The 13,831-nt window shown below is 60.0% G+C and overlaps 1 protein-coding gene across 3 annotated transcripts; it reads right to left on the bottom strand.

Moving 5' to 3' along the window:
* Nucleotides 1-13: 13 nt before the first annotated feature.
* Nucleotides 14-13,226, bottom strand: LSR (lipolysis stimulated lipoprotein receptor). 3 transcript variants are annotated; one of them, XM_012730512.1, is made up of 10 exons: nt 12,872-13,226; nt 11,393-11,737; nt 6,176-6,295; nt 4,578-4,634; nt 3,950-4,096; nt 1,575-1,733; nt 1,400-1,459; nt 1,172-1,303; nt 334-956; nt 14-249 (listed from the first exon to the last, which is right to left on the bottom strand). In XM_012730512.1, exons 1-10 carry the CDS (start codon nt 13,071-13,073, stop codon nt 214-216), a joined length of 1,881 nt encoding a protein of 626 aa, XP_012585966.1. In that variant the 5' UTR covers nt 13,074-13,226; the 3' UTR covers nt 14-213. The 3 variants fall into 3 exon arrangements, with proteins under 3 accessions (XP_012585966.1, XP_004690628.1, XP_012585967.1); XM_004690571.2 differs by lacking the exon at nt 4,578-4,634; XM_012730513.1 differs by lacking the exons at nt 3,950-4,096; nt 4,578-4,634.
* Nucleotides 13,227-13,831: the final 605 nt, after the last annotated feature.

The following is a 13,831-nucleotide window of genomic DNA, read 5'->3' as shown; positions in this document are numbered from 1 at the left end:
CACCCCGGAGAGAAGTGGGTCCACACCGTCTTTGCGAAGACACTCCCCACCCGACCCGGATGTCCGGCTCCCCACCTCCAGCAGCACAACAAACGCTTCTTCCAGACTCAGGCCTTGTGATTATAAATTTTTTATTAGACTTAGGAAGAGAAATCACCGTCCTTCCCTCAAATTAAAAAAAAAAAATACAAAAGCTACATACAAAACGCGAGGTCAGACGACTAGACTTTCCCGACTCAGGGCCAAGTTCTGCAAGGGAGAAAGAAACGGGGTGTCAGCTGGGGAGGCCCGGAGCGGCCCGCAGGGGCTGGCCCAGGACAGCCGCACACTCACCTTCTTGAGCCTGCGCTCCCGGGAGGCCTGGGAGTCGGTCTCGGAGTATGGGGGCGGCGCAGGGGGGTAGTAGGCCTCCTCCTCATCTTCCTCCTCCTTGTAAGGTCGCCTCCTCTCTGGCGGCCCCCTTTTCTTCAAGGCCTCCTCCACTAGCCGCCCATCATACTGGGGGTCCCTGGACCTGTAGCCGTCGTCGCGGGGGGCGCGGGCGCGCGGGCAGTGGGCCCTCGGGTCAGCGTGAGGGCGGTCTCGGTCTCTAGACCTGAAGTCATCGTAGCGGGGTTCCCTGCCGCGTGCGTCGTCTTGTTCGTAGAGGTCATCTCGGCTGCGGCTTCGGGGAGGTGCGTAGGCGCGTCCTCTCTGCCCACTCCTTGGGGGAGACCTCCCCGATGCGGATGAGCCCGGCCGGGAGAAGTCATCCAGGGCATCCACGGAGCGCGCCCGGGGCCGCCCCGCCGACCGGCCACTCCCCGGCCGCTGCGTGAGGGACTCCTGCTCCCACCTCCGGGGACTTCGGGGAGAGTAGCGACCCCAGTCCTCGTCCCGGATTGGGGGGAGAGCAGGGCCCCGGGAAGGCCCAGATCTCCAGTCGTCTTCATGGAGGGAGGTGACTTCACTCATGGCTGTGGGGAACGGGCAGAGGGTCATCAAGTGCTGGAGGTCAGGACTGAACACTAGGGGCCCTGGGCTTCAGCAGTGTCCCCCATTCTGTGTACTTGCTAGGGGGCCCTAGGTGTCTTACCGTTAGGTAAGTGAGGATATGCAGTCTCTGGGCTGGCTCTCAGGAGACATGCATCCTTCTCTCCCTCCCACCCCACACGGGCAAGCCGGTTCTCACCCCGCTCTGCGCGTCCATTGGGAGGGCCGTGCCGAGAAGGGTCAAAGTTAGCCAGCTCCTTCTCCATGTAGTACAGGACCCGCATGGAGTCGTCCTGCTGGTTGGCCTGGATCCTGTAGCCGCTGCGGACTTCTAGGGACAGGAGACGGGTCATCCGTTTGGGAGGTCAGGCTGACCCAGCCTCCTCCCCGAGAGCCCTGCCCAAACCCCTAACATCTCGCTTCTCACCAGAGTTCACGCTGCTGTCTGTGTCACGAAGCAGAGGCACCTGGGAGCTGTGGCCGCCGACTGGGGGAGATTGATGGGCTGTGAGTGGCTGCCCACCTGGAGCAAAGCCCCTCCTTTCCAGCCCTCGACCCCCTGATATCCAGCCTTCCCTGTTCCAGCTTCCCCCAGGCCTCACCTGAGCTGTTCCTGTCGAAGTCTCCAGGGTACCTGCTCTTAAAAGGGTCCATGGGAATCATGGAAGGTGGGGGTGGGGTCTTGGAAGGCGAAACAAAGCCATAGACGTTGGGGTTGTAGATGCTTCCGCCTTCTGTGACTGCTTTGCCGGCCAGATACACTGGGGGGGGGGGGGACACACAGCATGAGGACGTGCCCAGGAACCTGCTGCCTGGCACCATGATAGGCCATCTGGAGGGACGTGCCGGACCGTCCCACCCCCAGCTGGTGCACTCCCTGGGCACTTGGTTAGTTTCTGGAGGGTCCCTGAGGCCAGGGGACATTAGCTTCATGGAGTCCATACCTGTGCAGTTCCTCAGATGCATTAAGATGGGGGAGCCCACTGGCAGGCCAGTAGGTCCACTTAGGCTGGATGATGGCTCCCCAACATTTGATAAGGGTTTATATAATAGACTCTCACTCTCTTTGGCCACCCTGAGCCTGCACTCTTACAGCAAAACATGAGGTGATGTGGGCCTTTAGGTAAAGGCCCGGGACTGAACTCCTGCTGCTCTATATTAATCACAGGGGAGAAAGGAACCCACACCCACTCCCCTCTCACGCCTGCTGGGTCTTTCCCATGGAGTTTTCCAGACCTGGACGCCATGGCCATCAGTCTGAAGCAGGAGCCTGACAGCCAAGTCTCTTCTAGTGTTTCCAGCTTGGGCTCCCCCCAACTCCCACCCTGCCTCGCCCCACCCTGATCCTGGGCTGACCGCTCAAGGGCAAACACTCCTGTGGCCATGACAGCTCAAGGGCAAATACCCCTGCGGCCATCCTCCCCAGGCCCCACGCTGGGCAGTGGCATCTGCCCTTGAGGCCAAGTCCTGGGCCTGGGCAAGCTGCATCTTCCTTGGGAATGGAGAAGGGAAACAGTGGGGTTCAGAGCTGCTTCCTGCTGCTTCAGTACAATGAATGGAAGGCTCAGCACCCCAAGAGAAGCCCCTCTAACTCAGGTGATCAGGTGTTTGGTGATTCCCTTGGGAACTGCTGCTCCAGAGCACCCAGCAGGGAGTGAGTAGGGCCTCTGGGGGAAACAGTCTCAGGATGGAGGAAATGGGGCCTGGCCCCCGCTTCAATTAGTGGGGTAACTGCAACTTGGCTGCATCTCTGGGGCTCTTCTTGCCACCTTTTAAGGTGACTCCAGTGTCTGAGCCAGGTGCCACCAACTAAAAATGGCGAGTGAGAGAGGGTGGCACAGAAGTCTCCAGAGAGCAGTGGCAGTTCTGCATGGGAGCAATATTTTGAGGAACCAGAGGCCCACCACTGACTGACTTCAGTGACCACAAAATTAGTCAGCATGGGTGCCCATGCTGGGCACTAACATTCCTGTCTCCCCTTAATGCTCGACGCCCCATGAGATCAGAGCCCCGCATAGAAGGAAGAGTCTGGGAGAGGGAGGTCACGCGGTGTGGGCGGCAGTCAGTACTGACGCCAACATCAGACTGTCCGGCGGTGGGCGGGCAGTGAACACGTCGCCTCGGCTGAGTCCTGCACGAGGCTGCTGGACACCCCTGTTCACTGGACCGACCCCCGCCCCCCAGCTCACTCTCTGACAGCTTCTGCCTCGGCCCATTTTACAGAGGAGGAAACTGAGGCTGAGAGGGGGAATCTGAGTTTTTGAGCAGATACAGTATCAAGCCAGCTTCTAGCTTATGGTTTCTCTGAGTAAGCTTCAGAGAAGGGGCAGAACCCGCCGCTCACACCCACGATTCCACTGTCCAGCAGCATGGATCCTGCAGAGGTGAACCCACGCAGGAAACCAGGGGACCTGGCACTGTCGTCCCTGAGGACGGAGGAGGGCAGCAGCAGGAGGAAGACTCACTTCCTCTTTCCCTGCTCCTGTTTTGTTCCTTCAGCTTCAGTCCCCTTCCCCTTCCCGCCCAGCGTTACTGCCTGCACCTCGCTGGGCCAGTCCTGTGGCGGGTATGTGGGGGGCTGGGGTGGGGGGTGGAGTGAGGGCTTCGAACCCGGGCTTAAATGATAGGGTGTGTGCACCTTTGCTTTCTTGCCTTTTTCACTGACGATTCTGTTGCTTAGTTTAAAGGAAGCTGGGCTTTCCAGGGAATCAGGTTCTGTCCTACTTGAATTTTTTTCTTTTTAACCAAGTGGGTAGATTATACTTTCCAAAGAAGAAACTCCCAATCAACGCAAGTTGAAAATCAATGCAAGCTGAAGGACGTTAAGTGATCGCCTGAACAAACAGGTCTTCCCTGACCCACTCCCTCCCAAGCGACTCGCCTCACAGCCCCCCAATGGCCTGTGGCCCCATCCTGGAGGGCAGGCACATGGCCGCCTCCCCCGGACCAGGCGGGGACAGTCAGAGGGGGCACTTACGGGCCTCCGGGCAGCAGCACTTGTGGGGACAGCAAGGACACCTGACGTAGCAGCAGCAGGTGTGAGGGCAGCACTGGCACCAGCAGATGCCCAGGAGGAGGAAGACGAGGGAGACGGCCAGGCTGACCATGACCACGAACAGCCAGTCTGCAGGGAGAGCAGCACAGGCCGTGAGCTGAGGCCTGGGAGCGCACAGGGCCTCTGGTGAGGGCTGAAGGGCGGGGGTGCACAGCTGCTAGCTCAGGGGGAAGCTGCAGCCCTAGCTGGAGTCTCATGGCAGCCTGGGGTGCGGCACAGTGGAGGGACACCCGCTCCCATGCGGCCCAGGCCGCCCCAAAGTCAGGGCGCTCGTCGGACAAGGTGAGAAACAAGGTGTGACAGGACAGAGCAAGACAGGCTGAGCCTGAGAAGGGACAGAACCGCTGCCCAGATCCCCACCCCCAGAAGAACACTGCAGGCACCAGTCACAGGGGCCCCCTGCCTGCACCCCAGGCCCACCCAGCCACCTAGGTCACTACAGGCCACAGAGGAGGTGTGAGCCGGGGTTAGTGGGGGCAGCAGGCGGTCTTTAGGACAGGAGGAGACACTCAGAAGCAGGCAGTGGTGTGGGGGGGCTCCACCCCCGTACCTTCCACGGGCCCCGCCTGAAAATCAGGTAAGAGCTCAGCCACCCCCGAGGTCCTGCCTGGAGGGACAAAAGAGAGACAGATTATGCCGGCAAGGGGCCAGCGCGGCGCCCCGCTCTGAAGACCAGAGCCAGGCCGCTTGGGGCGAAGGTGTGTCCGGAAGCAGGAGGGTCCTAGCGGGTCTTCCTTGCCCAGGTGGGTGCTGTTTTCCAGGAGGCTCGTCCCATAGTTCACCCATCAGACCACAGGGCCTCTGCTGCTCTCAGGGGTCCCATGGATGCGGAATCTTGGCCTCAGCTGGGGCACTGCACCTTCTCCAGGAAGGCTCTTGTCGGGACGGGGACACACCCGTTCCCTTAGGCTCGTGGAAATGTTTTGTTTTTTTAAACCCAAAGAGAAAAATACACTACTACACGTGAAATAGTGAGCTGTCTTCATAGCAATGTGATCCTAAAATATGTTGTTTTTTTAATATGAAGAGGCCCGGCCGTGACGGCAACAGTGTTTCTACCCCTGGAAGTCAGTTTGTGCTGGCTTTGGGGGGGGGGGGCTCCCTGTGCACGGCTTGTGCCTTCCCCGAGGGGCTCTGAGCCCCCCACCGCACCCCCGATGGGGCGCTGCCTCTAAACCACAGGTTCTCTGAGTGTGATCCTGTCCACGAGGCCCTGCGACGTTCGTGAAAGCACGAAGCCGCTATCTGCCTTTTCACTCCCTTCTTCACGGGTGTCGGAGCTTCCCGGGCGGCAGGACCTCCTGCCCGTGTGCTTGTGACCTTCGCGCCTGAACGGCTTCCCAGCGTCAATTTCTGAGACGTTCAGCAACTCTGACCAGAGCCCACAAGCACTGAGGTCCTCCGTCATAGCTAAGCAGGCAAGCGCGTGCTCAGCCTGCCAGGCGCGACCTCACCGCTGCGGAGGTGCCGCGCCCGGTGCGCGCGCCCGTGCACGCAGACCCCGCCCTGGGGTCTGAGCGCCCCGGGGTCTGAGCAGCGCCGGCGCCGGCCCGTCACGGGTTTCCCTCACACATGTGTTTCCTTGCATCATGCATGTGATGATAGCAATGGACAGGGCACGCACAGCGGGGACCATGTGTGCTGATGAGCAGAGCATCTGGCTGGTGGCCAAGGGCAGCTTCCCACCCACACCCACGGTCCTCGCCGGCAGACAGCTGGACACCCTGGGCCCCTGGGCTTGTTCGAGGGAAGCACCCACGCAGCGCCATCCCCACGGCGCGGAGGGCATGTTCCTGTGCCTGGCAAGGGGCTGGGGATGGCACGTGGTGGAAGGGGGCAGGTCTCCTCTAATCAGCGGGCACAAGCACCGTCCTCCCTCACTGCCCAGCGACCCTGCCCATTTCTGTGTTTTAAAACAACCAGGCAGGAAGAGGAGAGGCTCAGCTCACCCCACTCTTAGCTTGACTCTGGCTTATTTGAAAGGTTTCAGGAGAGGGGTTCCCGCCTGGGGTGTGGTGCACAGATAAGCCCAAGTGACTGGCAGTGCCTGAGGGAAAAGCAAAGCAGGCGATAGACCAGAGAGGAGCTGAGCCGGAGGCAGAGCGCAGGCACGCAGGAGGGTCCGGGCCTCAGAGCCAGGCCACTCACCCAGGACGATGAGCTCCGCGTAGGCCTCATTGTTCCCCTGCAGGTCCTGGGCCGAGACCACGGAGCAGTAGTAGACACCACTGTCCCCCCAAGCTGTCTGGTCAAAGGTCAGGTCAGCATCTACGTGGAGAGGAGAAATGTGAGCACACCTGGGGGCGATGGGGAGGCCCCAGCAGGCAGGGCCGCCCCCAGAAGGGGCGGGCTGCAGGGGTTAGGTGGAACTATCTGTACCATGTGGTCTTCCAGGCTTGGTTCTAAACACCAACAGGGGATCTCAAGAGGTCTGTGAGGTGGGTGCTGTGATCTCTCCTGTTTGCAGCTGAGAGCACTTAAAGCCCCAAGGAGTGCAGGCTGGGGTGGCGAGACTCCACACCTGGCATCCTCTTCCACCTGGCCAAGCACCCCCCACATACACACACACCTCCCCACATGCAGCACCAGGGAGCCAGCCTCAGAGACGGGGCACAGGGCCAGGTGAAGAGAAATAGGTCAGATCCCAGGAATCAGGAGCCACCCAGGCATGAGAAAGAGTAGGTGTGAGAAAGACAGGCCATCTCTCCCGCCGCAGCCCCCACATTCCAGGTCAGGCCCAGGGCTTGGGGACGCTCCTTCAGAAGCAGCCCCGGGCAAGGAGCCTGTTAATTACACCAGTAATGAAAGTCTTTCAGCACATCCGGTCTCCTCTCTGCTCCTGGGGCCCTCATTAGTTACATCCCTTAATCAACTTGGACAGGGTGGGACCCACTGGTCACCCTGCCAGTGGCCCAGGGGTCAGGAGAGAGAAGCAGGTCAGTCATCGGGCTGCACAGCCCCCTGTTGGCCTGCCAGCACCTGGCCCAGGTACCCACGTCCCTTCTGCGCGATGGCTCAGGGTGGGCACTGCCACGTGCCCATCTGCAGAGCCCAGCACCACTGGCATCTTCAGTGTAGACCCCTGGCACACTGAAGGCGTCAAAGAACCTTTGGAGGGAAGACCTCGCTCCATTCCGAACGCCTGGCAAGGCCCAGAAGGCATTTGGCACTAGGTACAGGTCTCATGCCACCCTCTTCTTCACTGGCCAGACACGCCTGCTGCTTCCCTTGGTGTGCCAGGCTCCCACCCGCCTCGGCTTGTGCTCTGCCCTCTGCCCAGCACTGTCCTCTTGGCCCCTCGAGGTGGTGGTTCACCACTCAGGCGCCCTAGTCTACCAGCCAGGTAGAGGCTGATGGTCAAGCCCCATGGGCTCCATGGAAGCAGCACCGGGCCTGTCTGGGCCAGAACCTGCCGAGTCCCCGGCCTGACTCGGCACCTGGGAACAAACCTTCTCTGCCCTCCCTCAGCTGCTGCTGTCCGTTCCAGCATGCTAGGGAAACGGGGACATTCGAGCAGGCACTCAAGTGAGCCCCCCGACCTTCACAAGCAGTTACTGGAGGCCCCGTGGAAGCTCGGCAGCTGCAGAGCAAGAGCTCTGTGTGACTGTAACCTTGGCCTTCCAGAGAGCTCTCCAGGGGATCCCTGAGGTCAAGGCTATTTTCATAATACTAGTTAAATGCTACTTGCCTTTTTTGCTTTATCGCTCGTGAGTACCCGGTGGCAACCCCAGAGCTGCATGACCCCGTGTTATCACTGCATGAAGAAGTGGCTGAGAAAACCCAGCTGCTCTGCTCAGCCAGACTGCAGGGCGGCTTGCAGGAAAGAAAAGGCGATGCCACACTGTAGAGACCACGGCTATGTTTTGGTACAAATTATGCCACTTACGGTAACTCAAGACGATGTCTATTGTTGTCTGTTTCTTACACGTCTCTCACTGCTAGCCATTAAAAACAGAAGTCCTTCGAGGACCTTTCTACTTAAGAGTGTGAAAGGAGGGGCCTCCCTGGTGGTGCAACGGGTTAAAGCACAGCACTGTGAGGCTGTCAGCAGCCACTGCAGCATGAGTTCGATCCCCGGCCCCAGAGGTGACCCACATGGTGCAGCAGACCTCTCCTGACCTGCCTGCTGCTCCCCTCAGCAGTGGATTTCAGGAGATGCCTGTTCCATTCCCCACTCTGTCTCTGGTGAATCCTCTCACCCCCCCACACCTATGGCCTGCACCCCAGTTCTTGTATGCACAAATAAATCTTAAAAAATAAAAGAGTGTGAAAGAAGCATAATGTGCAAGAACATACCTGAGGACCACTGCTTTGAGCGCAGATATAAGTCCCTGTCCCACAGGACCCAGAGCCAAACTGAGAAAGAGACAAGTACAAAATCCAAATACATCGCGGGCGCCAGGTGGTGATAAGGAGTCCTTGTGGCCGTGGGGTTGTCCAAGTTTAAGTGGCCAAGGAAGGACTCTGAGGAAAGTGACCTTCAGTGCAGGAGTGGGGGACACAGCCCTGCATGTGACCCGATTGTCAAGCCCTTCCTCTGTGCTGGGCCCCTTTGTTATATCCGTTCCTTGCTCCTCCTCAAAACACAAACAACCGTCTCCTACACCCTCCAGCTTCTCCTTAACACCCTCTCAGCCCCTCATTTCTCGGTCTGTAACTTTAAATTAGACCCTGGCCAGGCCTCTCCCGAGCTCCCAGCAGGTTCCCCGCCATTGCTGAGGAACGGACGGAAACACCTACCAGGTCCAGGTTCACAGCCAAGTTCACATCTGGGCCCCCGTGGCTGGATGGGGCCTCTGTGTGTTTGGCTTGGCCTGCACGATGTTTTCTAAACCCATGAAAAATAGGACTTTCCGGCTTCTTTGATCACTTCTGAGGCCCGGGCCCACCTCCTTCCTGCAGGGCCGCACCCTGTTCCCACTCTGCCCCTGGTCCCACTTTGCCTGCCCTCGGCTGCTTCACTTGTCTGGGGTGCTGGGGTTCCAGGGGGGACAGAGCTGTACCGCCTCTACATTGGGGCCTCTGCTTCCTTATCCGCTCACACCACGGGTGGCCCTCAAGCTTTCAGGGGGTCCAGGGACGCTCTGCTCCCAAGGGGGATACATGGGGCCCCAGCAGCCTAAGGAAGCAGAAGCACCTCTCCCGCCGAGGTGGCCCCCAGAGCGACAGCTGGGAAGAGTGGGAGGGGAGTGGGGCCCACCCCCTTGAGGGTCACTGGGCTGAACAATTAGTTTGCCTGGGACTGCTCTCACTTTTAAAACCTGGGCAGTCGGTGGGGATAAGCACCCCAGAGGGAGGCCCACCTTTCTTCAGCCTCAAAGCTGCAACAGAGGAAGCTCCCATGGCGACGGGGCTTCCTGAGAGGACATACACACAATGGAGGTTTACAAAGCATGTCCTCTGTCAGGCAGGGGCCCGGCGTGAAAGACTCAGGCCTGTGAGGCACGTGAGAGCCGGAGGGTCGTCCTGGAGTTCTGGACTCAGCAGAGCAGATGCAATTCTAGTGCCTGGGCCGCCCCAAGGGGCCACCGGGTGGGCATGTTATGCTCAGCCTGGAGAGGCCCCTGGGGAGCAAGCCTGTACCAGCTGAGCCCCCAGAAGCCCTCTGACTTTGAAAACAGCAGGATGCTGCAGGCCAAGCTGCCTGTGGAAATTTAGGGCAAGTAGAGCAGGTAGTTCCCGGAACAGGACTGACAGGCTGGGTCCCTGGGAGCTGCCTTCAGTCTGAGGTGCAGAGAGAGCCTGGGGGGATGGAGCATGCTCCATGCCCTGGTGTCTTGGGGGTCTACTGAGGGACCTCTCCTTCCCCCTCTGCCCCAGGCCCAAGATTAAGGCGCTAAGCCCTGTTCAAGTCAGTGAGAGGATAAATGCATTCAGCGGGTGAGCTTCACCCTCACCCAGTCACCCAGCATCTTCCTCTCTGCCTTTAGGTTCTAGGAGCCCCAGTCCTGGTCTCTCCCCAAGTCACACTCAGGTCTGAAGGTGTCAGCCCTGCCCCCTGGGCTGTCTCTGCAGCACTGGCTCCTCGTGGAAAGTCCCTTGACCCTTATCTTATCTTTACCTACCTACCTCTCTCCAGTAGAATGTCATCTCCTTGAGAGCAGGGACCTGACCCGTCCTGGCCACCGTCACCTGCACCCACTGGCACTCAGTAGCTGCTCAATAAATACTGGGTAAAGGGGCCTCCCAGGTAGCACAAGGGGTTAAGTCACCCCACTATGAAGCTATGGGCAGCCACTGCACCCTGAGTTTGATCCCCATGTGACCCACATGGCACAGCAGACCTCTCCTGTCTCCCCGCTGCTCCCCTCAGCAATGGATTTAGTGGACCTGCCTGTTCTGCTCCCCACCTTGTTTCTGGTGAACCCTCTCACCCCCGCACCTCTGGCCAGTACGCCCATTCTTCTATGCACAAGTAAGTAAAATAAATCTTTTTAAAAAATAAATGCTGGCTAGAATGCAGGAATGCCTCCTCCCGGTTCCTTACTTAGACCCAGCAGACTCTTCCTACAGGCAGGCAGCATCAGGGCTCTTTGTGTCTTTAGACTCTGCCCAGGCCTCTCCCAAGCCAGAGCTCACAGCAGCGGGTTCTAGGGCCCCGAACATGGACCCCAGCTCCAGCACTTTCCTAGCTGTGTGTCCACCTCTCTGTGCTTCACTGTTCGGAGAATAAAATGCAGGGGTGAGGCCCAATGGGAGATGGTGTGACAAGCCACAGGCGTTCCCCATTAAATCTCCCACTGTCACCTTCTCTGTGAGTTTTTTGCTGAGAGGCGAGAACCAGAGTGACTGACTCAGAGCCCCAGTTCTGTTACCAGCGGTGTGACCTCCCTGGCTCTGGATCAAGCGCCTCCTTGAATATAGCCTCTGTAAAATAACAATAATGGAAACTGCTCACGTAATTACTATGGGGCCCGCATGAGCTAATCCATGTAAACTTGAATGAAAGCCTGGCACACAGGAGGCCTTTGATAAGTTGTTACTTCTATAAATGTTACTAATTATTGCTATCCTTATTAGTATCATTATAGAACCCCTGCCTCGCTCCCCATTGTCTTCACGCGCTCCCAGGGCGTCTCCCTCCCTGGAATGCGGGTTCCCTGAAGGAAGGGAGCTGATGGTCTCCATTGGCTTACGGTTTTGCCAGGGCTTCAGGTGGGCCCTGGCGTGCTCTTTGCATGAGGAATCCTTGATCACTAAAGGAACCGATAGATGGGCAGAAGCAAGGATATCAAGGATGGAGCCCTCCTTCCAGACTCGTGCTGACAAGTTTCCAGGGGAGGGGAAAGGGGGGCTCCAAGACGGGCCCCGGGAGCCAGCACCCCCACCAGCCAGGCCAGCCTGTAACTGCCCCACCCCACATACTTCCTGTGATGGTGATCCTCCGGCCCTGGTAGTACTCGCCCAGAGTGACGGCGTTGCCCTGCTTCGTGGCCACCACTCTGATGGTGCGCACGCTGTCCTGGCACTCCACGTAGGGGTTGTAGCCCGGGTTACCGGCCGCCAGCTGGGCATTGAGCTGGTTCTCCACGCTGGCTGGGGAGAAGGCATCGGCGATGCGGTCCCGGCAGAACGACTTGTACTTCCAGATCACGATGGGCGCCGTGGGGGTGTTGGTCATCTGGTAGGAGCAGGGCAGGGTGACGGGCTGGAATAGGATCACCACGTGGTAGGGGTCTGACACGGTCACCTGGATGGCGCTGGCAGGGGCTGCGGGCAAAAGCACAGTCGCGGGGACCGCGGTGAGCTCAGGGAGGGGCTCCAGGAGGAAGGAGCAACATCACCTGTCACCAGCCGGGCACAGCAGTCTGGTTTTACAGAGCTCCTGGCACACAGAGTTCCCTAATCCCCAGAACGGGCGAGGTAGCCGGGATAATCGTGCAATTTTATAGAGCCATGGGCTGATGGGCTGAAGTGGTAGGTGCAAGGTCACACTGGCGGCTTTGCAGCGCCGGCGGATTCCTCTTCCCCCAGGGTGGCCTCTGCCGCAGCCGGCCCCTCCTCCCCTTCGCCATCCTCTCAGGGATAGGGGTTCTCTCAGCGGCCTGCACATGGCCACCACAATGCCCAGGACTCCCGGCTGCAAATCCACCACCAAGGGCTCTCGATGGCGAACTTGCGGTGCAAATCTTGGCGTTTAGCTGATTTACCACGGAGTTTTAACCCCACATAGCTCCATCAGCCTCCCATCTCATCCTGCCCCACAGTCGTCTCAAACACACCAAAAGTGCCTGAGGCGGAAAATAAAATCCAACCCACCCCCAACCAAGCAAACGTTCGATCCCGATGAAAGTTTGCCAGCACAAGGCAGTTTGAAGTTCCTAAGTCCATCCCACCGGACCCTCCGCACAGATACCGCTGGGATTGGGTTTGGGGTGGGGGTGGGAAACCCGAAATCCCGCACCCACCCGCGGCCGGGCGCCGTTTCACGAGCTCTCCCTCCAGGAAGCGCCTGAGCCATCCCTCCAGCGCCTTCTCCCGTTACCCCAAGCTTAGGACCTCGGGGTGCACCCCCTGCCTCCAACGCAGCCTTCCCTGGGGATCGGTGGTTCCATACCGCCGCGGCACAAAGGGTCGCCCGCTCCCGGAGGTCCAGGGTTCGCGGCCGCAGGAGTTTCACTTCCTGCTATCTCTGAAAACGGGCGCTCCTGGACGCGGATGGGGAATCTCCCCCATTCTGGCACGGGGGGGGGGGATCTCCCGAGAGTCCGGGATCGCGAGATTGTCCCCGAGCTCCCCGACCCCCAGCTCTCCCGCCAACTGGGCGGCGTAAAACTCCCTTCATCCCCTTTCTTCAATGCCCTCCCTCCGTCCCCCCGCACCCGGGGCCCCCACGGTCCGTACCTGTGCACAAGGTGCCGAGAAAAAGCCACACGACGACGACCGCGCCCCGACCGGGGGCGGCCGGGCAGGAGCCTGGCCCCCGACGGAGCCCGCCGGCTACCGGCGCCATCGGGGCCGTCTGGGCGCGTCCGGCCCGCGCGTCCCCTCCCAGGTACCGGGAGAGTAGGGGGCGCCGCGCGCACCAAGCCCGGGAGGGGTGCATGCTCCTCCCCTTCCCTCTTCTTTCCCTTGTCCCTATTCCAAGCCCACCCTGTCCTGTTCTAGCGTTTTAATAGGAGGAAACCACGTTGATGAAGAGCGCCCGTCCAGCTTGGGAGAAGAAACTTGCTCGGCCCACTGTGGTTCTGCGAGGCACCCCAACCCCCTGCGCGCTCTGGGGAATGGATCTGCCCAGGTACACTGGGTGAGAACCCCGGGCTGGGCCAGGGGGTGGGCGGCGAGGTGGGGCTCCTCCTCCTCCTCCCTCCCCGGAAGTAGGCTGACCCAGGTGCGCCCCGGCCCCGAGGGTTGGAACCAAGTGACCGTCACCGGGAGGGGGCCTGCAGACCAGAGATCCCGTCCGGCCCCCTCCGGGGGGGGGTTGAGCCGAGCCGAGGGTGACTCACGAGAACTAGACGCGACTGAGATGAGTCACCTGGTGGGGGGCGGGCCCCGCCGCGCACCTGTTCCCTCCCTGCCCACACCCCTCTCTCCGCGGTCGATGGACCGGCCTGAGTACACCCTGCGGGGAGGGGCGGGCTGGGCGGGCTGAGCGAGCTGCGCGCTGGAGAAATTCCTAGGTAGCGCCTGACCTTTCCACTAGCCTGGGTTTCCTCGGATCCCGGTGCGGGGCTGCGGGGCCTGCGGACCTCTTGTACCTTCCTCTTAGATGACTTAACGACCCAAGGGAAGGCCGTGGGGTGGGGGGGACGCCCACTTAGGGACGCCCGAGGGGAATCGGGCCCTGGAAAAGTTGGGGTT

The sequence above is a fragment of the Condylura cristata genome, unplaced genomic scaffold, assembly GCF_000260355.1.
Source record: "Condylura cristata isolate star-nosed mole 26May11 unplaced genomic scaffold, ConCri1.0 scaffold00028, whole genome shotgun sequence".
Taxonomy (NCBI): Eukaryota; Metazoa; Chordata; class Mammalia; order Eulipotyphla; family Talpidae; genus Condylura; species Condylura cristata.
Note: the sequence above shows the minus strand (reverse complement) of the source record. Positions and strands in the feature narration are given on the sequence as shown.